This window comes from Poecilia latipinna, unplaced genomic scaffold (assembly GCF_001443285.1).
Source record: "Poecilia latipinna isolate Pla-1442-1.1 unplaced genomic scaffold, P_latipinna-1.0 Scaffold15, whole genome shotgun sequence".
NCBI lineage: Eukaryota > Metazoa > Chordata > Actinopteri > Cyprinodontiformes > Poeciliidae > Poecilia > Poecilia latipinna.
This window is the reverse complement of record NW_015112631.1, coordinates 172182-198266: the sequence shown is the minus strand read 5'-3', so window position 1 is coordinate 198266 and position 26085 is coordinate 172182. Positions and strand designations below refer to the sequence as shown.

General features: G+C 36.8%; 2 protein-coding genes across 2 annotated transcripts in view; both read right to left on the bottom strand.

The window, feature by feature from the left end:
* The window catches only part of LOC106947480 (cytochrome P450 2G1-like), a 19155-nt gene extending 12480 nt beyond the window's left edge, over window positions 1-6675 (bottom strand). Inside the window, exons 1-7 of the mRNA XM_015032507.1 lie at window positions 6468-6675; window positions 5328-5490; window positions 5089-5238; window positions 4017-4177; window positions 2876-3052; window positions 2039-2180; window positions 1342-1529 (exon numbers count right to left, since the gene is read on the bottom strand). Of these exons, the coding sequence (XP_014887993.1) occupies window positions 1342-1529; window positions 2039-2180; window positions 2876-3052; window positions 4017-4177; window positions 5089-5238; window positions 5328-5490; window positions 6468-6638 (1152 nt within the window). The 5' untranslated portion in view covers window positions 6639-6675. The remainder of the gene's footprint in view (window positions 1-1341; window positions 1530-2038; window positions 2181-2875; window positions 3053-4016; window positions 4178-5088; window positions 5239-5327; window positions 5491-6467) is intronic.
* Window positions 6676-15694: 9019 nt separating this feature from the next.
* Window positions 15695-25527, bottom strand: LOC106947488 (cytochrome P450 2F5-like). The gene is made up of 9 exons (XM_015032519.1): window positions 25194-25527; window positions 24585-24747; window positions 23653-23802; window positions 22301-22461; window positions 20109-20285; window positions 18429-18570; window positions 18146-18333; window positions 16741-16882; window positions 15695-16092 (listed from the first exon to the last, which is right to left on the bottom strand). Exons 1-9 carry the CDS (start codon window positions 25359-25361, stop codon window positions 15911-15913), a joined length of 1473 nt encoding a protein of 490 aa, XP_014888005.1. The 5' UTR covers window positions 25362-25527; the 3' UTR covers window positions 15695-15910.
* Window positions 25528-26085: the final 558 nt, after the last annotated feature.

Here is a 26085-nt window from a genome sequence, read left to right as displayed (position 1 = left end):
ACCTCAAACTGAAACAAAGGGAACTTCAGTTTCTGTAGTGTAGTGGTTATCACGTTTGACCCATGATCTCAGGATTATTAGTACCACACTCTGAGCGTTGAAGATAATGATGAGTTTCCATGGATTAAATAATGTACATAATTTTAACACAATTCATTTGATTAAAATGTTTTTATTCTAATATTTTTCAAAATCAACATGCATAATATTAGATTTTTCAGCCTTTTATATGTGTTGATGTTCTTAGATTTGAATTGGCCAGTTAGGGAAATGAACCGTTGACCTCTGCATTATTAGCACCACACTCATAGGCGCAAATCCCGGGGGGTCTGAGGTCTGGACTCCCTCCCAATATTGGAAAAGTCTAGAATCCCCCCCCCCCTCCCCCCAAAAAAAATCCTTCAAGAAACATTTGCATTTCAATAATATCAACATGAAAAGGCAGAAGAAACAAAGAATGAACTAAATCTGCCATTTTTCTCAGAAAAAAAATAAGAATTACTTGTTAGGCCTCCCCTACCGTTATTAGAACAATGGTTCAGTCCAGAGTAGGAGGAGCAACACACAGTACAGTCTCAGAAGTGAGTAGCTGGCTACTAGCTGTTAGCTGTGGCTCTGCAGCATTAACAAACAACCTTCCGGTAAGTAAATTCTTAATGCAAAAGACAAGTAAACATTTTATTTACCTTCCCTGCTCAATAAGAAGAAACACATCAATCAACAACTGCAGTTCGTTAATTTCTTACTTTGGCTGAATCATGATGAGCTACCTCATTAGCTAAACTGCTACACTGCTTTCATAGACTTAAGCTTTTTTGTCAAAGGTAGCAAACATCTCATTCATATTTAGCTCTTTAACTTTTAGTTAATTAGAAGAGTTTGAAAAGGGAGGGAGGGGCTGAGCAAGTGGACCAGCTCTGTGTGGAAGCCGAGAACAGAAGAGAGAACAGAAAAAGAAAGAAAGTTATGCTTTTATTTCTGATTGTCTTCAATATGGAGCGTTTAAAACCACAAAATAACATCTGAATATTTTTCTACATAAACATTGGTGCTTTAAGTGTTAAGTCTAAGTTATGATACTTCCCAGATATTCATTTCTATCTACTTATTTGTTCTTGGTCATCCAGAATACGCCAAAATTAAAAAAGGCTTAAAAATAAAGCATCTTAACAAGTTATAATTTAAACAGCCCATAACTTGAATTGGTAGCCATTTCAATAAATCAATGTTAATGGGAAATTTCAATAGTAAATTGGTCTTAAGAAATTTTCCTGTTTATAGTCCTTGCTGGCTCACCTTTGAGAACCAATGATCAGAACTAACTGCTTAACTGTGGCTCACCTTTGGGATGGTGTAACCCCTGAATGAGACGTCCTGCAGCGCGTAGTGAGGGAGACTGAGGGGGACGATGTCCAGAAAACGCTGAATTTCATGAATGACGGCGTCCGAAAACGGCAGGGATTTCCGATCCTCCATGTTGGGGCACCGTTCCCGTCCAATCACAGAGTCAATCTCCTCCTGCATTTTTTCTGGAGAAGACGAAAGAGTAGCCACCACACTGTCAAAAACACAGAGATTACCAAGTATTTTTGGTCTAGTTTCTAGTGGAAATGTCTTAGTACACTTGAAATTAGAGAAAACTAACTTGTAAGTAACTTTTCAGGAAAATAGGAGCTTGTTTATAAGTCCATAATTCCTCAGTATCGATGAAGAAGTTTTGCTAAGAACGGGAACTTTGCCATTACCTAGCAACCCAAGCAAAACCTGGTCCGTCTCCTAGCAACCAAATTCTAGTTCCACTGCCAGATTATTTCACTCATAACATGGAAAAAATGTTAGTATAAGTCAAATAATCTGCCAGTAATACTTTTTCATCAGTATTAAGGAATTATTCACTTTCTACAAGCTCCTAATATTTCAATAAAATGATAATATGTTGATTATAAAGTCAAAACAATCAATAATAAAGTCCTGATATTTTGATATTAAATTTCTGATAATAAAGTTGTAATATTTTGTTAGTAAAGTCTCTGTTTACCCTGAATGTTTCTGTGTTTGATCAGCACACTCAGCGCGTGTCTGATGGTGGAGCTGGTGGTTTCTGTTCCCGCCAGGAACAAATTCATCACGGTAGCCACCAAGTTGTCGTAGTGGAACTCAGTGGAGGGATTTTCCTTTTCCTGGAGAGAACAGAAGATCCTGAATGTTATCGTCTGAACCTTGGAGGAACTTAAAAGAAGCTGTGACGACAGAACAAAGATGCTTTTTACACAAAAAATGAGCTTTTAGCAGCAAATGGCCAAAACCCACCAATACTGGAGAGCCCTATGAAAACACTTGTAACTGCCTATTTTAACAGTTTTCTCAAGATGAATTAATTTCCTGATAGTTTTCTTGAGACTACAAGGTGATTAGTGTGTGTTAAAACTCATTCCATCCTTCAAATTATGACTTTAGGGTTAGGATACAAGAAAAAAGTAATAATTCTACAAAAATAAAGTCATAAAAGAATAAAGTCAAAACAATATGAGAATAAAGTAAAAATTTAGGACAAAGTCATAATATAAAAATTGTATCACTATTTTGAGAATAGTTGTATGACTATAGTCATAAGAGCATAAGAATAAATTACAAGCACAAAGTTGTTTGAGAATAAAGACAAAATATTTTCAGAATAAATTCTGTAATTTGAGAATAAATTAGTAATATTACAAGGCTAATAAAGTCGAGATAATATGATAAGAGTGGTAATATTTCTAGTCAGGTTTAATACACAACGACGTTTGGAAGGAAATAAACACCAGAAGTAAATGTTCCATGTAGCTTTTGGTTGATTTGGTTTATAGAAACAGGAAATCTTCCTCGTCTTCCCGACCTCATGAACCCGGATGAGGAAGCAGTCGATGAAGTCTCTGGGAGAGCTGGGATCCAGACTGTCTCTGTGTTCTTGGATCTTCGTCTTGACAAAGTCTCGGATCTCCTCGATCTTTCCAAAAATGGCGTGCTGCTTGCCAGGAAGTCGCTCCATGAGCCACGGGAAGATGTTGTACATCTGAGGGGGAAACGCAGCAGATTTAATCCACAACTCATCATAAATGGGAAAGTTTAACAGAATAAAGTTAGTACTTGATTCTTTAGATTATAAAATGAGTGTAAAAGAGTCTTTATGCTGTGGTTGTGGTAAGTGGACAGGATTTTGACTTTCAGTAGCAGAATGCTGAATTTTAATCTCAGAAATCAAACTTTTTTTCTCTGAATTCAGACATTTAAATCTCATAATTTTAACTTCTCTATAGTTAAAATTATAACTATAGAAAATGAAAAAAGATTGGTGAAAAAAGTCAGCAATCTTTTTTTCATCAGATTGCAGACTTTTAATAATGGAATTATGACTTTTCCTTCAAAATTCAGAATTTAATCCCATATAATCCCATAACTCTGACTTTTAAACCCAAAATTGCTGATTTTGTATTTCAAAGTTTGAACTTTTTTCTCAGATGTCAGATTTTAATCTCAAAGTTCTGACCTTTTTCTTATAATTCTGAAGATAAACACTGCAATTCAGATTATTTTTCTCACAATGCTGACTGTTAACCTCGAAATTAAACTTTTTTCTGATAATTGAGATTTTATCTCAAAATTCACAAATTCCTTCAAGATTCTGACATTAATCCCAGAATTTCAACATTTTTCTCTAAATTCTGGGATTAAATGTCAGCATTCAGAGAAAAAAGTGTGAATCATGGGATTAGAGAGGATCAAAGGGATTCGTCTAAATATTTATTCTCATAATTCTGCCTTTTAATCACAATATTCTGACTTTTTTTCATCAGATTGCTGACTTTTAATGATGGAATTATGACTTTTCCTTCAAAATTCAGAATTGAATCCCAAATTTCTGAATATTTATTATCTGGGTTTTAATCCCAAAACTCTGACGTTTTTCTTAGAATTCTAACACTTAATCCAGACTATCATGAGTTAAATGGCGCCTTTATGGAGGCGCCTGCTCTCACCATGCCCTTAGGGCTGCTGTTGAACCTGACGATCATAGCTATGACAGCCAGTAGATTCACAAAGTGCTTGTCTTCGTAGCTGAAGCGCTGTCCAAACACCAGGCAGCAGACCACGTTGGACACGGTGCGGCTCAGCAAGATGGTTGGGTCAAAAGGTTCACCTGGAGGTGAACATAAAAACATAGCCAAATATTTTTTTATTTTTTTTTTTTGCTTAAAATGATTTCCAACATTCCTTTCTGTAACCAGTTTTATCAGGGTTTTTAAAAGTTGTTTTATTTTGCAGTGACAGAAAATTTTAGGTAACTGGAAAAAGTAAAAATTCTGACAGTTTTTCCTCAGATTTCAAACTTTAATCCCAAACTGTTGACTTTTTTCCTCAGAATTCTGACATTTAATCTGAGATTTTAAACTTTTAGTCTCAGAATTAAAAATTTTTCCTCAGAATTATGAAGTTCAACCCCACAGTTCTGACTTTTTCCTCAAAATAAGACTTAATTTCAGAATTATTACTGTTTTCTCAGAATTCTAATGTTTAATCCCACAATTACAATATTTTTCTCAGATTTAATTTCACTGATTTAATTTATGCATTTTTTTCTCAGAATGCTGACTTTTAATATCAGAATTCAAAATGTGTTCTCAGAATCTCAGAAAAGATTTTTAATTTTAAATGGATTTTTTTTTTTTTTTTTTTTCATTTCTGACTTTTAATCTTGGGATTATGTTGTTCCACTGATAGATTATTTCACATATAAGAAGGCATTTTTCCATGTTATAAATCTGTCAGTGGAAATAGAACTGGGTTGCTAGGTAACGGTCTGAGCTTGACTGGGGTTGCTAGGTAACGGCGCAGTGGAACATTCTTCCAGTGGAACTAGAACTTTTTCATCAATATTAGGGAATTATTAACTTGAAACAAGCTCCTATATCTTGTTAAAAAGTTATTTGTAACGTATTTCAAGTGTACTAAGATACTTGGTGTTTGGAAAGATTTTGTGTTTTTGCAGATATTTCTGGTGACATTTCCGTTCTCTAGATAATTTATTTAACTAATGTGATCAATAAAGACCTTTATAGGTGCGCATGCGCGCCCTCAGGTGTTTGCTCTCCTCCTGGATCCATTCCTCCATCCCTTTCCGTCCCATCCCAAAGTCTCGTAGAGTCGACAGAGTGAAGCGCCGCAGCTGACGCCAGCGCTCACCGTTACTGATCCCAATACCTGCCAAACAGAAATGTTCAGCTGAAAAGTCGCGCAAAATGCTACCAGAGCCTTTACATGCAATTTCAGATTATTTTTGAAGAAGTTACCGTATCCTCTGGTGGCTCTGTACAGAAACGGCATCGGCGCTCTGCCTGTGAAGTCGTCTGCTTGGTCCACCAAAGCTTCCTTCACCGTGTCGTATCCGACCAGAACAACGACCCGCTGCCAGCCCAGGTTAAAGGTCATCACAGGACCATAGGTTTTACTGAACTGAATGAAAAACGAAATATTAATTATACATTCTTATTTTGACTTTTGGTTTGACTCTTATTAACTTGACGCTGGTTCTCCAGCGTAACTTCTACTCTTGAAATGTATTTATTTTTTCTCAGAATGCTTTTTGTATTTTTGAAGTGTGTAACATGTATCTTAATCCCACATTTCTGACGTTTTCTACTGACTATATAAAACAGTTTATTGTGCTTGTAGCTGGACAACTATTGTAAAATTGAAATTTGTAGATTCAAATATTCAAATGAAACTGTTTTTGGTTAAAATAACATTATATGACAAAATAAGTGTGTATTTTACCAGGGTATTAATAAATATGTACGCAACATGATTCAGCAGTTCACTGAAGTCATTCTTGTGTTGTTTATCTACAAATATATTTTAAAAAATGACTCCAAACACAGAATAAACTATGTTCAATGCTCGAACTGTTGCAGTTCTTCTTTTTCTTGATTTATATTGGCGTTTGGGGAGAAACGATATTACCGCCAGCCACCTATTGATATGGTAGAGTTTCTAAAAAACTAATTAAAATGTGGATAATTTTATAATTTGAATTTCCTTGTGAAATACTTATAAAATTAAATTAAATGTTACTTGTGTTCCAAATTCCTCCAATATTAATCTCTTTTCTACCTAGAATATGATCTTTTGTCTCTTTTCCTGCATATTATTTACATTTTTATGTTGCTGTTAGGTGCAATGTGTCCAATTTTTTTTTTTTTATCTAACTGCTGCAGTTTGTGCGCTGTTTGTAAATATATTTGCGTGGTTTTCGCATTGCATTTTCTCCGGAAACATATGGGAATGTCCCAACTCTGATTATAGGACGCTAGTCCAGTAGATTAAACTCCCAACAGAATACATTAACATTTTTATGTTGTTGTTGTTGTTGTAACTGTGGAATAAACAAGCCCTGTGCGCACACTGCAGATTCCTTTTAATCACAAACTCACCTCCAGGAAGCTTTTAAACGGCGCTGCCTTTTTCAGCTGCAGCAGATTTCCTATGAGAGGCAGCGGACTGGGTCCAGGAGGCAAACGGTACTTCTGGGTGTTTTTACCAGAAAAGAACCAGAGAAGAGCTACGATCAGCACCGACAGGAGAAATGTTGCGGAAAACTCCATGGCGCTCTCCACTGCCTGCAGCCCAGACTGAACCCTGCGTCTCTCTGAGGGGTTTTTGTAGCAGAGCGGCTGTTTTTGCACTGAACCACGTGACTCACCTTTAGCACAGCGCACATTCATCTGGACGGTATTGTTCATTTCTAGGCTGAACAAAATCCCCTTCTCACTTCAAAACACAGTATTTTTGGTCTAGTAGCTTCAAATATCTTACATTTGAAATAAGACAAAACTGATAAGTAAGTAAGTAAATAATTCTTTAAAACAGAAGGAAACATACTATTTCCTAGATTATTTCACTTATAACATGATAAAAATGTCTTTCCCATGTCATTGGAACTAGTACTTTTTAATCAATATGATTGACTTAAATCAATGTGCCTATATCTTGCTGAAAAGTTGTTTGCAAGTCTTATTTCAAGTATTACAATATTTCAGAAACTAGACCAAAACACTTGGTAAGATTCTGTGTATTTTAAGACATTTCCTTCACTGCAAAAACAATCTGGAATCTAGACCAAATACTTTTGGTCTAGATTCTTGTGTAATTATTACACTTTGAAACAGGGGCGGAGCTACAAAGGGGGGGGAGTCTGGGGGTGGAGGGCCCCTGGCCGGGCCTAGAGGGGGCCCGGATGGGAGGCAAAATATGACGTCAGGAATTAAAGTTTTTATCACGTGTTTTGAGAGCTGGCGAAGACGGGCCCTGTCCCGTTGAGTATGGTATTTGTGAAATTGCAGCAGGGACGTCATCATCAGTCTCTTGGCAACAGATGGCAAACTAGCTAGAGCATTCTTATGGACTAAGTTAACATGAATGGAGCGGCAAAGAGAAAAGGATGGAAGAAAGAGGAAGGAAAAGACAAAAACTGGACGCATATTTTGTTCCTCGTCTTGGAGATGAATCGGAGTTTTTTTTGTTGGCAGCGATTCAGACCCACCAAAACTACCAGCCCAGCAAAGGAGCAGGACTAGTTACAGGTAACAAGTCTGACATGATTCACAAAGCGTGAGTTATCTGTAGACTGACTGTGAACTGTATCAGCCCAGTCGCCGAGCTTACATCCCCATTTCTCTCTGTCGGTGGTACAGCGGTGATGTCAGGGACTGAAGGCTCAGTTATAGACGCGCTTTGACAGTTCGGGTTGAGCGTGTTTTTAAGCGAAGACCGCAGTATGGCGTTTATAGCTGAGGTTTACACTGTAGCCGCCTGGAAGACCATCTTCCAGATCGTCCAGTTTGTGTGAACGGTGGCGCGCGCGATCCGCGCCGAGTTACAAACATCCAGAGGCGCACGAGCTGCTGTGACACACTGCGCATGCGGCGCGTGCCGCTGCGTACCCGCTTCAACGCGCGCTGCTGCGTGCTCGTTTTAACGCTTCAACAATCAATCAGTCAATCAATCAAATTTCATTTGTATAGCACATTTCAGCAGCAAGGCATTTCAAAGTGCTTTACATAATTAAAATAAAAACAGCATGTGACATTGAATAAACAATGAGAAAGAGAGAGATTTAGAAAAAAGATAAAAACATAAACAGTGAGAAAGAGAAATAAAAAGAAATTAAAGTAAAGATAAAGAGAACAATAAACCTAGCTTCAGCAGTTGCTAGCTGCTTCAGGCTCTGAGTTGAAATGGATAAAGTGTCAAAATGATCCGATCCTATCCGTGGTTCTGAACTGATTTGAATGTGTGTTGTTTCATCATTAGTGACCAGTAGCTTGATGTTTCTGTTGTTTCTCTTGGTTTGTTGTACTTCATGTCAGATGGATTTCAAAATGACATAGTCGCTCTCTGTGGTGATGAAACTTGTAAGCTCCGCTGTTGCGGACATGTCTGTGCTGTAAAGTTAAATTATCACGAGCTTTATTATTTGGGTATAAAGGGCCCGGACATTAGCCATATTTTCAGTGTTTTTTTTAATAAAATAAAAGAAAGAAAAGAAACGTCATTTTTGTCCGTGCTGAGTAACATTTGGCTATGTTCATGTCCCTTTAAGACGCTGCGTTACGTGTACAGACTGTAGTCACGTGACCCTTTCCAGTCTGTAACAGGAAGTGAAAGAAACGACTTTACCAAACGGCAAGTCTGTTTAACCAATGACTCCTGTGAGGAACAATTAAAACCTGGACATTTCGTCGCCCGAGAAAAGGAGCGATACGAGATTATGATGAAACATGACGTGAATTTTTATTTTTGAAGAGTAAATGGACAGGGGGCGTGGCTTAAGTTAATAAGCGACAACATGAGATCGGTCCAGGAGGAAAAGGAGAAGTTCATCGTCATCAGTTGTTTGGCTTGTTGAATCATTTTGGATTCAGCAAGGACAATGGAAGTTAAGTTGTTTTTACTTATAAACTTGTAAAAGTAGTGTTAGCCAGACACTGCTCCAGAGGACATAAGCAAACGGTTATGTATTTTGAAAGGTTTTACTTGTAACCTTTCAAATAAAATGCCCATGTTAATTAATACAATATAAACAATAATGATGTAAAAAGTGATATGTAGAAAATATTGAGTAGCTAAGATTAACATAAATATTAGCTCATGGATTGGAGAAATCTATAAGATCTTTGAAGTCGGTTTTTTTCAATGCAAAAAAAAATCTACTAAAGTAAGAGTAGCAATGGTTCATAATATTATTCAAGTAAAAGTAAAGAGTACAATTCAGTAAAAGTCTTATGCGTACTTTCCCTCCCCAAAAACATTAGTCAAGTAAATGTAACCACAACTACCAACATAAAAAACAGAAAATTGTCCAGCGTCCTACCATGTTTTTATGTGAAACACTTTTTTAGATGTTTTCATTCTTCGTCTGTGAATTTTCACTTTGTTCTATGAAGTTGTTAGCTTGTGTTCACATGCTGACAATACTATGTTTCACTAAAGAGTGTCACGAGACGCCATTGGTAGGACGAGCAGATAGACAACCAGGTAAGTCAAAAAGGTTCTGCTTCAATGAAACCAGAACTCTCGCATATGGTGGTGCTCACAGTTCTGCTTTCATTAAAGAAGAACCTTTTTGACTTACCTGGTCTTCCTCATCCTACCAATGGTGTCTCGTGACAGAAGGATCCCACGAAAACAAAGAAACACAGATGAATTTAAATACACAAGGGGAGATAATCAAGAAACCAAAACAGCTGCAGCAATAAAGGATAACAATTAACACCAGAGGTGGAGGAAATTAACAAAAAACTCAGAGAAAAACCAGGATCATGACAAAGAGATCTTCAACTCGACTTTGCTATCACTGTTGCTGGCATATAAAAAACCTATAATAAATAAACTAACAATGCTTAGCCTGATGGGGTGCAAATAAAGCCTGGTGGCCCGCCAGGCTTATAAAACACAAGGGGGAAACCATGTTGGCATGGATGTAACCATTTAGTTAACATTTTCATGTTTAAGTACTTTGTATTGCCTTGTTGCTGAAAATGTGCTATAAAAATAAAATTACCTTTACGTTTATTTTTATTTATCTGCATCAAACAGCGTAACTCAACTTCCTTACAAAGTTCTTTGCCTTTTGCTAGTTTGCTGCTATGACTCTAACACACATGGCGTGCAGCAACATGTCTGCCTCACAGCTGTAAAACCTGTGGGAGCATCTTCACTCATGTTGCGTTTAAAGGCAGCTCGGAAAAACCCATTACAACATGTTAATAGGTTAAACAGTTTTAACGGCGGAAAAAAAGGCAAGAGACAGAGAACAAGGATACAGGAAGTGCAGAAGCTCCTATTGTAACAAATCAGTATAGGAATAATAGGAAGTTAGCCATTTCTAGGTAAAATCATTCAGTCAAGTTTATTTTTATAGCACATTTTAGCAACAAGGCAGTTTAAAGTTTCTTACATCATAAAAACATAAAAATAAAACGTCATAAAAACAACATACAGTCCCCCAAAAAAACAGCTTTTTTGAGCAATGGGTGGGCAATGCCCCCCAAAACTCCTTAATGCCACATTAGCACTATTAACATCCATTTATTGTTATAGAGGTAGACTGCTCAATATATCAAATAATACTTATTTTAGGTCATATTGTCCAACCCTGAAGGGAAGTAGTAGTAACAGTGTCCAACAGACATTGTGAGAATGTCAGAAGACCACACAATTTATAACAAGACAAACACATAAAGAATTGATAAAAAAAAAAACAGCCATAAAGAATTATACAATATAAAAGCTGATTAAAAACATTTTCTTTCCCACAGTGGGTAAATGTTGGATCATCATTCGGGGAACCTCAATTCCTGAACTCCTGATTCAACGTTCATTGAACGTCGTCTGAACATTCGCTTGCTAGCTGGGTTGCGGGGGAAGCCGGAGCACCCAGAGTGAACCCGCGCATGCACAGCAGACAAAATGCATATCTAAGGCAGAAAGACCCCACCATGCAGCCCTACTTTTTAGCCAACCATCGATCCATTTGGGACAATTTAGAGTAATCAATTGAATCATTTGAGATTTTGGATCTTGTGGGGGAAGCCTGTCTCCAGGAGGAACCCAAACATGCACATGGAGCAAAACGTTTGTGTCATGAAGAAATGCTCCACTGTGCGCCCCTACTTTTTAACCATCCATCCATCCGTCCATCCATCCATCCATGCAGGGGGAATTTGGAGTAATCATTTGAACCGAATTTGTGATTTTGGGCTCAGCTGGCAAGGAATATTCAGACAACGTCCCTTTTAATGACCCAATTTCTTTGAATGTTTTAACTGGTCCCATAGAGTTGCATTCTTAATTTAGTTTCACTGTTTTAGTGAAATGACAATAAATCTTTAAATGCAACTGAACGTTGTCCAGAATGTTCAGCGAATGTTTGCAGACGTTTGCCAAACGTCAAAATGAAGCACCATTCAGCGAATTACGATTGCATGCTCCATTCCAGATCTTCCAAAACCAGATCAGACGTTCACATTTGTCAGGTATTTATTTGGCTGTTGGCTTTCAGGGTGCTCCGGTTTTTGATTTTTCGAAACAAGATTGTAAGGATGCACCTGTATAAAACCTGGAAGGCACTGGGCCGTCTCTACAGTTTGGTCAGAATACACTTTGTAGGACATCTTGGAGACTACGCTTTTTACGGATGTTTGTGTAAAAAACTCCACAGGTGTCATAGATGACTGTCGAAATTCTGTGTATGTTTTCCGTGTTAACTCTGGGGTTTCGTCTTCACTGACTACCGGTTCAGTTGCACCCTGGTCTTCCGGTTCGACTGATTCATCTTCTTCTGAAACAAGATTACAATGGGCCACGTCTGTGTGAATAACCAAACCCTCTACGTTGAAAGACTGTCGACGGAAATCTGAACCCCCTACATCAAAAGACTGTCGACGGGACTCTAAACCCCCTACATCGAAAGACTGTCGACGGAAATCTGAATCCCCTATGACTAAAGACTGTCGACGGGACTCTAAATCCCCTATGACTAAAGACTGTCGACGGGACTCTGAATCCCCTATGACTAAAGACTGTCGACGGGACTCTGAATCCCCTATGACTAAAGACTGTTGACGGAAATCTGAACCTCCTATGTCTAGAGACTGTTGATGGGACTCTGAACCCCCTATGTCTAAAGACTGTCGACGGAAATCTGAACCCCCTATGTCTAAAGACTGTCGACGGAAATCTGAACCTCCTATGTCTAGAGACTGTTGATGGGACTCTGAACCCCCTATGTCAAAAGAGTTTCTGGGAGAAGATGGGGGTTCAATTGCACCTTCACCTTCACCCTCACTTTCTTCAAACTCTATACTTTTTGGCATTGGATGAACTTTAACACGACGACAGAACATTCTACAGACAGCGCTTTTGGTGTCTTTCCAAGCAATTTTCAGAGTGGATTCTGGGAGATTCACTTTTCTGGGATGTGTGAAGACTCTTTTGAAACAACATATAATCTTGTAATCTACAATTGGGTGATCCATTCTCATGAGATAGAAAAGTTTATCCCTTACAACATCCTCGTTTCCACTTAGAAGTTGGAAGATGTCTTTGGCGAGTTTTTTGTCCATATGGTAGAAAATTAGAAAATCTTGATCCTTTAGTTCTTCCCACAGTATGACAGAAAGCCTTTTGTAGACTGGTACAGTGTGTTTCAGTTTGTACTGGGTGACAGATCTATAACTAGCCTTACAAATCAGTTTCCAAAGAACTAGATTGACCATTTTATGACGTTCCTCTTCTGTTCCACGCTTGAAGATGTCTATGTTCCCCAACAGGGATCTTCTCCTTTCAGAAGCAATGGTCTTAGTATCGGCCAGGCAGTTTTCATCTGAATATAAGCTTTCTGTGTCAAACAAAGCCGTTTTGAGCTTCTCATGTATAAATGAGAGAAATCTCTCCGTTTTTGTAGGCTCTGGAGGAATGGGGCTCTCCAGGTGATACTTGAATTCTTTCACAATCCTCGGATACGTATCTGGGTAGAAAAGTATCGTGAACAAATGCAACTCACTAGCCATGTGGAAAGAATCTCTGGCGATGCTTTGGAAGATCCTTTCGCTTAGCTGGTCTGACATTTCAGTCAGAAGGGGCAGCTCTAGTTTCCCAGTTTCTTTCATAATTTGGCGCACTAGCTGAATGTGGGCCACCTTAAAGGTATCTCTGACAAGATGCAGAGTTGATTTATCTGCAACCTTCTCAATCACCTTCCAAATAAGGTCACTGACAAATCTCTTCTTTGTATAATCAGGGCTCCAGGGTCGTCTTTTTCTGTAGCGTTTTGCAATTTTTTTGCCAACAGATTCACAAGCGTTGGCTAATTTCTCAATCCAGGTTAAGTCAGGCATGTCTGCGTCTCTGACGTTAATGGATTCTGTGTCGAAAGATTGCAAGCAGTTAGCAGCTAGTCATAAAGTATATTCTCCTCTATTCTAGGAGTCACAGAGCCTGTGATGTCACAGGCTCTGTGACATCACCAATCGCCCTTTGAATGACCTCAACGATAAATTAATTCCACTTTTTTCCACTTGTACCCCGCCTCTCGCCCGGAATGTTAGCTGGAGATAGGCGCCGGCCCCCCTCCCGACCCCACTAAGGGACAATGGTGTAAAGAAAATGGATGGATTCAAATTTCCTGTCAATTTTAAACATTTTTTTAACTCAAAAAGACAAATGACTGCCCTAGCACCCAACCACCCGGTTTAGCAAGTTTTCTGGGGGAAACCTTGTATTTGATTTTTTTCTAACAATTAATACTACTTTATATACTTTTATTTTGGGATATTACCAAAACCTAAGTATTAGACTAATATGTTATTGATCCAAAGTTATGCTAATGGTAGATGTGGTAGCTCTATTGCTATTTATATTTTTGCCTTGTTAGCGTCCTGCTGTGATTAACAAGCAAAGGCAGCTGCTGTATTTGATCTGATTGTTTGCAGTGAAGGAGTGAAACAGTTTTTCTACCACAAAATTAATGTTTATATTTTGAATGAAGTCCACCCCAAGAATATTTCTGTTATTTTTATAAGTAAAGCTAAACAATCTGTTTGAAACATGAAATGCAAGAGTAGTCACAACAAGTAGAAAAACTTCACTGAAGACTTAAAGAAAAGCACAAAGTTGGAGGATCCAGCCGATCACTGTCACGGACGAACAAAGAAAGCAGCTGTCGGGCCGTGAGTAAAATCAGCTGATTGACTTCATGAATGAAAGCGCTGCTGTGCTACAGAGGAACAATCAATCACTACAGAAAGAAAAGTTGTGTATTTTGGAAAAGGATTGCAACAAAGAGCAATGGTTACAGATGAATTTATTTGAAAGTGAAGGGATCTGTGTGATTATTGACGATGTTTATGGGGGAATTTTTCTGTCGTAATCCAAGAACACACATTTTCCGTTTGAGAGCCGGATTTCATGTCTTTTGTTGTCAAAATTTTTAATATTTTTTACTTACGTTTTCATTTTGAAAGCAGGACTTCATGTCTTTTTTCTCAAAACTTGGAACACTTGTACTCAAAACCTCTCCTTGCGCTCACACTTCGCTTCTCTCAGACTCTCTGTTTGCTTACAAAACATGGAACTGCCTTTTTTGGCACAGTCGCCTGGCAACCTCTCAGCCAATAGAATGAAGTGTTGTACTGGGTGTGTTTGTTTCCTTCTACCTTAGCTGTGAACACACTAGCTGTGTCCGAATTCAGGGTCTGCATCCTTCGAAGGACTGGTCTACGTAGGACGGGTCCTTCGAAGGCCGGGAATATACTAAGACTGGAAGAAAAATATCTGTGGATTCAGACAGGTGTAGCTTCACCAACTGTCCCCGCCCCCACCTCAGCGTAACTCATGTTGCCAAGCAACCGTGACAGCATGAAGCAGAGAGCGGAGAAGAAAAAAACAAAAAAACAACGGAGCCGAAGTTTGTTTTTCAGTCATGTATTACTGATTTCTATATTATTCTTCAACTTTTATAGTAAAGGATGTTCCATAGTAAAAAGGAAATCTCTTAGTTTTATTATAAAATGTTCAAATGTGTACTGCACTTTTCTACAAGGAATACAAATTATTCATTAAAATACTCTCCACATCGCAGATAGGACATTACGGTTAAATAAACATATTATATTTGAAGGCTTAACTTTAATTAATCAATCAAACCGATGTGTTCTGCTTTGAAATACTTTGTAAACCAAACATTTTCAACCAGACCTGTCTGAATAATATTGGTATAAATATAATATAAACTGAATGGAGTTAGCCTCCTGCAACAAGGAAGTAGCCACCGCTGCAAAAACATATTAATTTGGTACTAATACCACGCCATAGCCAGATTTTAAGATTTGAGGTTTGGGGTTTCCTCAGAAATATTAACTTCCTTGGTTTTATACTATAAAAATCACTTTAAAAAGATGACAGATATGACACAAAATCAAAGTATGAATTCTTTATTTTTAATATTTATCCTAACAATTGTGTAACATAAAATCATCAATATTTACAGAAAAAAAGGCATAAAAATATATAGTAATGATAACATGTTTCTTCAACATCATCGCCTTCCTGAAATAAATACCCACATCATTTTGTTTGGCAAAAACCTATTTATTTATTTATTTCTCTTTTTCTTAAGACATTTTTTGGAAAGAAAGATGTGGTTTTTTTTTTGGTTTTTTTTGTCAAAATCACTTTTGGCGAAAAAAGACATAGACCATTGTTTCAATCTTGTAAGTTGGATCAACATATTAGTGAAATTAATGCAGTTAAAATAGAATTATCATTGAAGTTGAATTGAGAAATTTTCATATTGTCTCAAAGCAGCTTTTCTCTTTCATCGCGGCGTCGCAATGATTTTGTGAGAACGAGGCAGGTTGGCGAAGCTGCTGTACTCTGGAATGAGGTTAATACTGTCGGGGCCTCCAGGACAGGTAAAGGTGAAGTCCTGCAGGAGAGTCACTATGAAGATAAAAAGCTCCATACGAGCCAGAGACTCGCCCACACAGGCTCTTTTCCCTGAGGACACAAAATATAAGCATTAAATGATGTTACAGTGCATGCTAACTGAATGTTTAATCCAAGAAATCCTAAAGTTTTCCATACATGATCCCCCCCAAAGAGCATTAACCCTGCAAACCTACAGAAAATTACACAAAATATGTAAGAAAATGTCAACTTTTAATATGTTGTTTATTCACTATTCCATAATTATTTTATTCATTTAGCATAAATGCTATGTCATACCTTCAGATTTTAGGTGACCATGAATTTAATACCAGATAATAAAATTTTCCACCAAAATCAACCCTTTTGATGATAAGAAATATGTAATATTTTATATTAATCACATCAAATTTTATTTTAGACCCACATTTCTTTTTTGTTTTTTGTTTTTTGCAGCTGGATTGTTTCTTTTCAGAAACTTAATAAACTAAGCAGCTGGATGAATTTGACTGACATTTAAATATATAAAACAACTATTTTTTAACTTGTATTTTAAAAAAAAGATTGAATAAAAGTAAAAAAAATAATGAAAAATGTAAGATTAAATGTTTATGGGGATTTTTTATTTCCCCTCCAACTTTCTGAGGCCTCTACAGCGCCCCCTGCCGGCCTCCTCTAAGAAAAATACGTGTTTAATGAACTCGGAGGTGACGGATTTACCTGCAGAAAAAGGAAGGAATGCTGGGTTTTTCTTAAAGTTGCCATTCTGGTCTAGAAAATGCTGCGGGTTGAAGGAATACGGAGCCGCCCATTGCTTCTCGTCTTTAAGAACGGAGTGCAGCAGCGGTATAATCAACGTTTCCTACAAAGACACGACAGCAAAAGCAATATTCAAGAACAGTACAACCATAACGTCATCACTGTTATGGCTTCAGTAGACTTTCTTGTGTATAGGTGGAAAATAATTTATAAACAAACCACGGTCAAGTGTACTTTGCTAAATCTTTGATACAAAACCTCCTCTAGTAGAGTTTTTATTTAGCGCTAATTTGCTAACTTTGAAAATGTTTAGCGCTCTTTTCTGAATAAATCCTAATGTGTTACTTTACTTGGCTATTTTGTAAATATTACGTTAAATAATGTTCAATATCTGTGCTGAAGTTTGGGTTATTCACTTTTTTAAACATATGTTTATTAGTTATTTTTCCATTTTAATAAAGACAAAAAAAAATGTAGGGAGACGGAACAAACATTTTCCACACAACAACATTAACATTAAAATAAACCGGCTTAAAACAAACAAACAAAAAAAAAAGTTATTTAGTTATTCACTATTAAGAATTATTATTTAGACTTTTGTATTCACACTCTTATTTTGAAGTCTGTTTACGTAGCAGTTCCACTTCCTCTCCTCAAGTTCCTCTGTTTTCCCAGTAACTTTACTGCAGCAGGAAATATACATGGACAAAATAAAACATGAACATTATGGAGCAAGATATAAACAGAATATCTAATGGCATTGTAGAGCATGTAAATTATAAAGTCAGAATTGAATTGGTTCTTTGTAGTCTTCCAAGGATATATTTTTAATTTAAGTTAGCACTTTAGCATTAGCTTCTGGTAAATACCGTGTTGTTGTAGTTCTTTAACATTACCAGAAGTAATATTTTTGATTAACTAACCTTTTAGTCCCACCACGGTGCAGTTATCTGATCAGGACATTTATTTGAGTAACTGTACTTTTTACTTTTACTTGAGTATTTTTATTATGCAGTATCGCAACTCTTAGTGAGTAAAATTTCTGGATACTTTAAAATGCCAATATTTCCACATAAATTTAGATTTTGGTCTGTTTATGTAATTTTTAAATATTAATTGGTCGATGTTTTGATCAGTACTTGAATAGTCTTTTTACAAAATATTTTTTACTTTTACTAGAGTAATTTCTTGGACCACTACTTTTTACTTTTACCTAGTTCCTACTAAATAAACTAGGTAGGGTAAAAAATATGGTGAAGTACTCTTACTTGAGTACAATTTTCGGTAGTCTGCCTTCCTCTACCTACTGAAGGCTCTTTACAAACACATTTACTGAGGAAAAAGCTTGATGTTCTCGAAACAGTACCTCAGGGATGGTGTAACCCCTGAACGAGACGTCCTGCAGCGCGTAGTGAGGGAAACTGAAGGGGACGATGTCCAGAAAACGCTGAATTTCATGGATGACGGCGTCTGAGAACGGCAGGGATTTCCGATCCTCCATGTTGGGGCATCGGTCCCGTCCAATCACAGAGTCAATCTCCTCCTGCATTTTTTCTGGAGAAGACGATGCACAATGGACGCCTGTTTAACTCTTCTCAATACAGTTTGTTGTTTACAACAAACTGTATTTATAGCGTCTATCTACAGACCCTGAATGTTCTTGTGTTTGATCAGCACACTGAGAGCGTATCTGATGGTGGAGCTGGTGGTTTCTGTTCCTGCTATGAACAAATTCATCACGGTACCAAACAGGTTGTCACTGTGGAACTCAGTGGAGGGATTGTCTTTTTCCTGAGAGAAAAAAAGGGAGATTTTTAATATTAATTTCAAAATATTTCATTGTTTCCACCAGAAAACCTGCTCAATCCAGTGGTAGGGGTGCTACACTCCAAAAATACAAATTCTTACCAATAAACTTTGGTATAGTTTCTAGTGAAAATATCTAGGTACACTTGAAATAAGAGAAAACTAACTCATACTTAACTTTTCAGCAAAATATAGGAGCTTTATTTTAAGTCAGTAAATCCTTATTTTCAGGAAAAAGAACTACTTCTACTGGAAAATTATTTAACTTATAACAAGACATTTTTCCCATGTAATAAGTGAAATAACCTGCCAGTGGAACTAGAACTGGGTTGCTAGGTAACGGGCGTGGCTGGGGTTGCTAGGTAACGGTGCAGTGGAACATTCTACCAGTCGAACTTGTAACTTTTTCATCAATATTGAGGAATTGTTGACTTAAAACAAACTCCTATATCTTGCTGAAAAGTTACTTGCAAGTTAGCCTTGTCTTATTTAAGTGTACTAAGATATTTGTACTAGAAACTACACCAAAATTTCTAAGCCTTTGTGTTTTTGCAGTGTAGGGGCAATCGTCCTACCGTGTTTTTGAGTTAAAAACGTTTGAATTTGGCAGAAAATTTTGAATTATGACTAGGTGACAAAATAAATATAAATCTTTTGCACTTCAATTGTTTCATCCTATTTAAATTTAGGTCAGTAAGATAAATTTTTCCATCATTATCCGTGACATGTCACTTTATTCGCTGTTACTGTTAGCATGTAGGCCGGTAAATCCCAGCAGCAGTTATGAAAAGAAAACAGAAAAATACTTGACCTCCGTCTCCCTGTGTTCACTTACTGACTAATGTTGCCAATGTGCTTCTAACCGTTTCACCAAAGAGACTCTATAAACCATCTGTGCTATTGTTTTGTTCTATTGCAAATGTTCACAAACCTTTGTTGATATTCTGCTAATGCTGACAAAACACAATTTCACAATTGCGGTGTTTCCATTAAATAAGAAATGCAATTAAAAACACATTTGAATAAGTTTATTAAAACAACACGACGCACCATCATCCTTCTACCACTCCCTGTGAAATTCTTCTTCTTTGCCAGTAGTAACATCTAGTTGTTGATCACATGACATGTGATATGGAAAAAGTGTTTACATTTCAGTTTTATGCTAACTAATCTATTTTTGATACAACCAAAAACTCATCTCATCTGATCGCCAAAACCTATTATCCAAAAACGTGTTTTTTTTTTTGTTTTGTTTTGGGTTTTTTTGCGTGTCTCCATTAGGTAAATGTATTTTCATAATCCCAATTTGCGCAATTATATGGTCAATGGAAATGCAGCTTTTGTTACTGGTGTATGAAAATAACTACAATAATTAAACAAAAGATGTTTAACCTGTCGGGGGTCATAAGTAAAACCTGGCAGCCCGCCAGGCTTATAATACACTGCAGGAAAGACAACCTGTATGTTAACTCTTTTGCTGATTTCAATTAATAAGAACATGTGATCTTGATCACTTTCCCAACCTGATGAGCTCGGATGAGGAAGCAGTCGATGAAATCTCTCGGTGACCTGGGATCCACCGTCTGTCTGTGCTCCTGGATCTTCATCTCCACAAAATCTCGGATCTCTTTGATCTTGGCGAAGATGGTGTGATGCTGGCCAGGAAGCTGCTCCATGGCCCAGGGAAAGATGTTGTACATCTGTGGAAGAAAAAGCTGCATCTTTGTTTCCCAGAATATAGTAAACTAACATGGTAGTTTTGAAGATGTGAAAGTTTTACAGAGAAATAAATTATTTTGCATAAATATACAAATCTTAAATCAATACTTTGTGGAACAACGTTGTGCTTTAACTTTCACATCCATTTCTAACATCGATTGATTAATTTTAGCCTGACTGAAGCTGAGCTCCCGCCTTAGAGATCACTCCTCCTATGCACCTCCAGACTAGTGGCAGCAACAATTAGAAAACACTTGGTGGAATATCTGGTTTTTGTAACCTGCACAAAATAATGAACCCGTATTTTATTTTGGTGGGTCAAACTGACAGCAGCTTTAAGTTTCGGGTGAGAGATGAACTCGGATCTCCTCTGTTGCTGCTGTCGCTGTGGCTAGCTGCTTGTGTTGGCGTTTTTCAAAATCGCTGAAGAATATTGCTGAATTGAGCCAAATTAGCACAGCTGAAGGATTATATTGGGTGTTTCTGGGAACCACTCGATGTTGAGTTGTTTATTTTAGTTTTTTGTTTTTTATAGTAGAAATGCAGTGGCGACACGCCCACTCAAAACTTATGTATTGGTGATTCAAAAATGGTCTTATAGATTAAAAGATAATTCTCTTTTTTGTTAATTTTGTGACCCAATAGATGACATATCCTCAAAGTATTAAATAAGCCCTTTGACTTTTGTAAATTCGTCCTTTTAGGATAGTTTTAGTTACTTTTCATTGATTTTGTTGACGGCTTATAGAACTCTGGAATTGGTTAATTTCTTTGGATTTCCTCAACAAAACAAAAATACAATTAATTGTTTATTGAAACAATACTGAAGTCAATTAAGTTTGACTTTGTTGTCAAGTTGTTTGATACAACTTGAAAGTGCACTTTAATTTGGTCTATAACTTTACTTGGATCTGTAACATTAATGTGATCTTTAACTTGAAATTCATTTATGGAATATAGCTTTTTTTATTGAATGTTTAGCTATTTTGAATAACAGTTTAACTCTGTTTAAATGTGAATGGTAATTTGTTTTATCAGGGTATATACAAACTTCCTGTCTGATGGTGTTTTATTCACACACACGGGCTCCTCAGCAGAACCTTTCTGACTGCCTATCACCATATTTGGCCATATTCAGGCGCCTAGCGTTACATTTTCAGTCCTAAGAATGGTTATAAACGCCGTAATGAGAAGATGATATGCTGATGGTGGAGTGTTGGAAAGAGCAGGAGCTCCTTAAAGAGACAGGAGCCCAATTTCAAGATGTCAAATGGTGAAGTCAAATTTCTTTTAAGTAGTTTTTGATGTATGCAGCATTTTTATAACAACTGAAGGTTGTTTTTATAACAATTAGTATTTTTTGGTCTGGTTTCTAGTGCAAATATTTTGGCACGCTTGAAACAAGACAAAACTTAAATTTCAAGCATAATGTTTTAAATAAATAATTATTTAATATTGTTGAAATAGTTCTTGTTCTATTAGTGGATTATTTCACTTATAACAAGACATTTTTTTCCAAGTTATAATTGATTTAATCTGCCTGTGAAACTAGTTTCTAGTTCAAGTAACTTTGTACACTTGAAAAAAACAACACTAACTTAGAAGTACATTTTCAGCAAAATATTGAAGCTTGTTTTTGATTAAAAAGATCTAGTTCCACTGGTAGAGTATTCCACTGCACCGTTGCCTAGCAACCCTGGCCAAGTCCAGCCCGTCTCCTAGCAACCCTGTTTTAGTTCCACTGACAGATTATATTCCACTTATAACAAGGAAAAATGTCTTATTATAAGTGAAATAATCTGCCATTGAAACTAGAACTTTTTCATTGAAACTAAGGAAGTATTTACTTCAAACAATCTCCTGCATCTCGAAAAGTTACCTGTAGGTTAGTTTTGTCTTATTTCGAGTGTACTAAGATTTTTGCTCTAGAAGGTAGACCGAAACGACTTGGATAGATTTTGTTTTTGTGCAGCATAGAGGGGCGCCTCCCACTTACCATACCCATAGGGCTGCTGTCGAACTTGACTAAGCTGGAAATGACGTTGAGAAGCTTCAGAAACTGCTTGTGTTCATATCTGAAGCGCTGGCCGAACACCAGGCAGCAGACGATGTTTGACATGGTGCAGTTCAGAAGGATTGTGGGGTCAAAAGGTTTTCCTGGAGGCAGAAACAGCAACACAGCAGACTTGTTTTACAAAGGTTCTCAAAAAGGCGCATATGTAAAACGTTTGCTCAGTTTTGAACTGCTTGAACAGCGGAACATGTTTTATCCTGCAGATTCTGGACATGTACGTTTGAGGTGTGGCACAAAAAAACCTGTTTACACCATCATTCAGTTTCATGTTGCACCAGCCAGAACAGTCAGGATTACAATAAATCATTAACGTACACTAAATTATAAAACTGCATTTTATTTAAAGTCCTTCATGTCTCTAAATTATGACGAAATTCTCAATCTCATAAAGGTCAAATTATTGATTCGATAGCAATAGAAAATTAAAATATATGCAAATTTCAGGTGTGGTTTTGGTTCACTTTGTGACTGCAAAAAAACTGACCTCACATTCATGATTTGACAGAAATATATTCAAACTGCAGATATTTTCAAGACCTCACAATAGCTTACACCCTGTTAATTTTTACTGATTTTATTTACTTTGAGTATTTTGCACTGTAAATACTGAGTTTTCACAAGTACACATGAAATGTAAGTATTTTTGGTCTAGTTTTTAGTCAAATATCTTAGCACACTTTAAATACAGCAAAACAACTTTTCAGGAAGATAGAGGAGCTTGTTTTAAGTCAATAATTTCCTAATCTAGATGAAAGAGTTCTAGATCCACTGGCAGATTATTCAGTTTATAACGACATTTGTCCCACATTATAAGTAAAATAATCTGCCAGATTTTACGTTTATATCAATATTAAGGAATTATTAACTTAAATTAAGCTCCTATATATTACTGAGAAATGAAGGTGCAACTTTCTCCCAAAACATCTCAGAAGTTTTCTAGAAAAAAAGGAAGCTTTTGAGTTGGAAAAGTTGAAAATTTGCTTTAAAAAAATTTAAATTAACCTTGACACACATCTTTTAATTGAACACCTGCCAGTAGCTAATACTTCTTATCAATATGAAGAAATTATTGACTCAAACAAGCTTCTTTATCTTGCTGAAAAGTTACTTGAAAGTGAAATTTGTCTTATTTTAATTATTCTAAGATATTTTCACTAGAAACTAGATCAAAAATACATGGTAAGACTGTCTTTTTGCAGTGAAGTAGGAAGATTTAAATGTAAGAATGTGTAAACAAACTTTTTAGCTCTCTTTTCAAAAAGTAGACACCTTACCTTTGAAATTGTGGATGCGCGCCCTCAGGTGTTTGCTCTCCTCCTGGATCCATTCCTCCATCCCTTTCCGTCCCATCCCAAAGTCTCGTAGAGTCGACAGAGTGAAGCGCCGCAGCTGACGCCAGCGCTCACCGTTACTGATCCCAATACCTGCCAAACAGAAGCAGGCATCCAGGCATATTTTGCAATAATTTTGTAATAATGGCATGAAAATGCAAATTCCTCTTCTCAAAAACCAATAAACCTCAATTTTGTAAAGAATGCTGAAACTAGAAGATCTTTTAAATATCCAAAATAAAATAAAAAAACAATGAAGAAAAGGACCTTAAAACCAAACACAACCAAAACCGTAACTGAAATGGATTATGAAGTCTCTGTAAACAAATTTTCCCTTCAAAACATTTAATCACCGGAATCCACTGCGAAAACGCAATATTTTATCAAGTATTTTTGTATAGTTTCTAGTGCCGTATCTTCTTACTGCTGAAATAAGTCAAAACACTTACAAGTAACTTTTCAGCAAGAAAGTTCTAGTTCCATTGTCAGATTATTTCACTTATAACAAGACATTTTACCAATATGACAAGTGAAATAATCTGCCAGTGGAACTAGAATAGGGTTGCTAGGTAACGGCCTGGGCTTGGCTGGGGTTGCTAGGTAACGGAACATTCTACTGGTGGAACTAGAACTTTTTCATCAATTATTGACTTAAACTCCTATATTTTGCTGAAAAGTTACCTAGAAGTTAGTTTGTCTTATTTCAAGTGTACTAAGATATTTTAACTTGAAATGAGACAAAAAATGCTTGGTAAAATATTTAATTTTTGTGGTGTAGAATTTATGGCGCTCATTCTTAGCCATCATGCAATTAATTGATTAATTGGTTATTGCAACAGGCAGGAAGACCATCAGTGGCAGATGATAGCGGTTACCGAATCCTCTGGTGACTTTGTGCAACAATGGCATCGGCGCTCTGCCTGTGAAGTCGTCTGCTTGGTCCACCAAAGCTTCCTTCACCGTGTCGTATCCGACCAGAACAACGACGCGCTGCCAGCCCAGGTTAAAGGTCATCACAGGACCATAGGTTTTACTGAACTAAATGTAAAAACAGAAGGTTATTTAAACAGAAAAACAAAACATTTGAGAAAATTCCAGGAAGTTCCTTTGTGCAAAAGTCAACAGTGAATTTCTTTCAGAAACCAAATCTTACCGAGTGATATTTGCCCTGATTTCTAGGGCATATATCACTTGAAATTAAACAAAACGTATTTCACAGAAACTTTTCAGAAAGATCTAGAGCTTGCTTTAAGTAATTAATTCCTTAATATTGGCAGATTATTTCACTCAAGATATTTTCTCTTTTTATAAGGGAAATAATCTACAAATAATCTATTTCTTGCTGAAAAGTTACTTGTGAGGTAGTTGTGTCTTCAAGTGAACTAAGATATTTGCACTAGGAGCTAGACAAAAATACTTGGTAATATTTCATGTTTTTGCATTTTTTAAATAAATCACTCCAGTCACTTCCTTGATCCACTCACCTCCAGCAAGCTTTTAAAAGGTTCATCCTTGTTTATTTGCAGCAGGTTTCCTATGAGCGGCAGTGGATTGGGCCCTGGGGGCAGACGGTACTTATGGTTGTTTTTAACAGAGAGGAACCAAAACAGACCGATCAGCCCTGCCAGCAGCAGGGTTACATAAAACTCCATGACTCTCTCTGGGGTTAGCAGGAGTCTCTCTGGATCAAACTCATTGGTTTTCCTGTCAGAGGCGTTGTTCAGATTTAACAGGGAGCGGTGAGGCCCATGTGATCCGACAGAGTGTACTTTCACCTGATTATCAGTGAAGAGCTGTTCAGCAGTTTTGCCTGGACAAACGCGCTCGAAATGCTCAGTGAACAGAAGTTTTTTTGTCACAAATTATGAAAATTATTTTCATCATAGAATAATTGACTTACAACAAACTCCATTTGTTGTAAATGGAGTTTACAACAAATGTAAGTTTTATAAAGTTGCTTATGATTTTTCAGTGTTAAGAGTTGAAGATTAGTCCTGCAGTGTTTGTAACATTTTTTTAAATATAATTTAATGTTTGCATTTGAATTGAACAGAAGGGAAATCTTATGTAAGTTTTAAAAAAGACCTTAGTTGTTCTGGAATCGGAGAATCTATTTTATGAAAAAGTTACTGTAGTTCCACTAGTAGATTATTCTACTGCGCCGTTACCTAGCAACCCCAGGGAAGCCCAGCCTGTAACCTAGCAACCCAGTTCTAGTTCCTCTGGCAGTTTATTCCACTTATAATTTGAGAAAAATAATCTACCAGTGGAACTGGAACTTTTTAATTTATATTAAGGAATTATTGACTTAAAACAAACTCTTATATCTTGCTGAAAAGTTTCTTCTAAGTTAGTTTTGTCTTATTTCAAATCTAA

Coding starts and splice junctions, on each gene's coding strand:
- LOC106947488 (XM_015032519.1), bottom strand. CDS start 25,361: ATGGAGTTTTATGTAACCCTGCTGCTGGCAGGGCTGATCGGTCTGTTT. Junction 23,803..24,584: donor CAAAGTCACCAGAGGATTCG/GTAACCGCTATC, acceptor TCTGTTTGGCAG/GTATTGGGATCAGTAACGGT. Junction 20,286..22,300: donor ACAGCAGCCCTATGGGTATG/GTAAGTGGGAGG, acceptor TTTCTTCCACAG/ATGTACAACATCTTTCCCTG.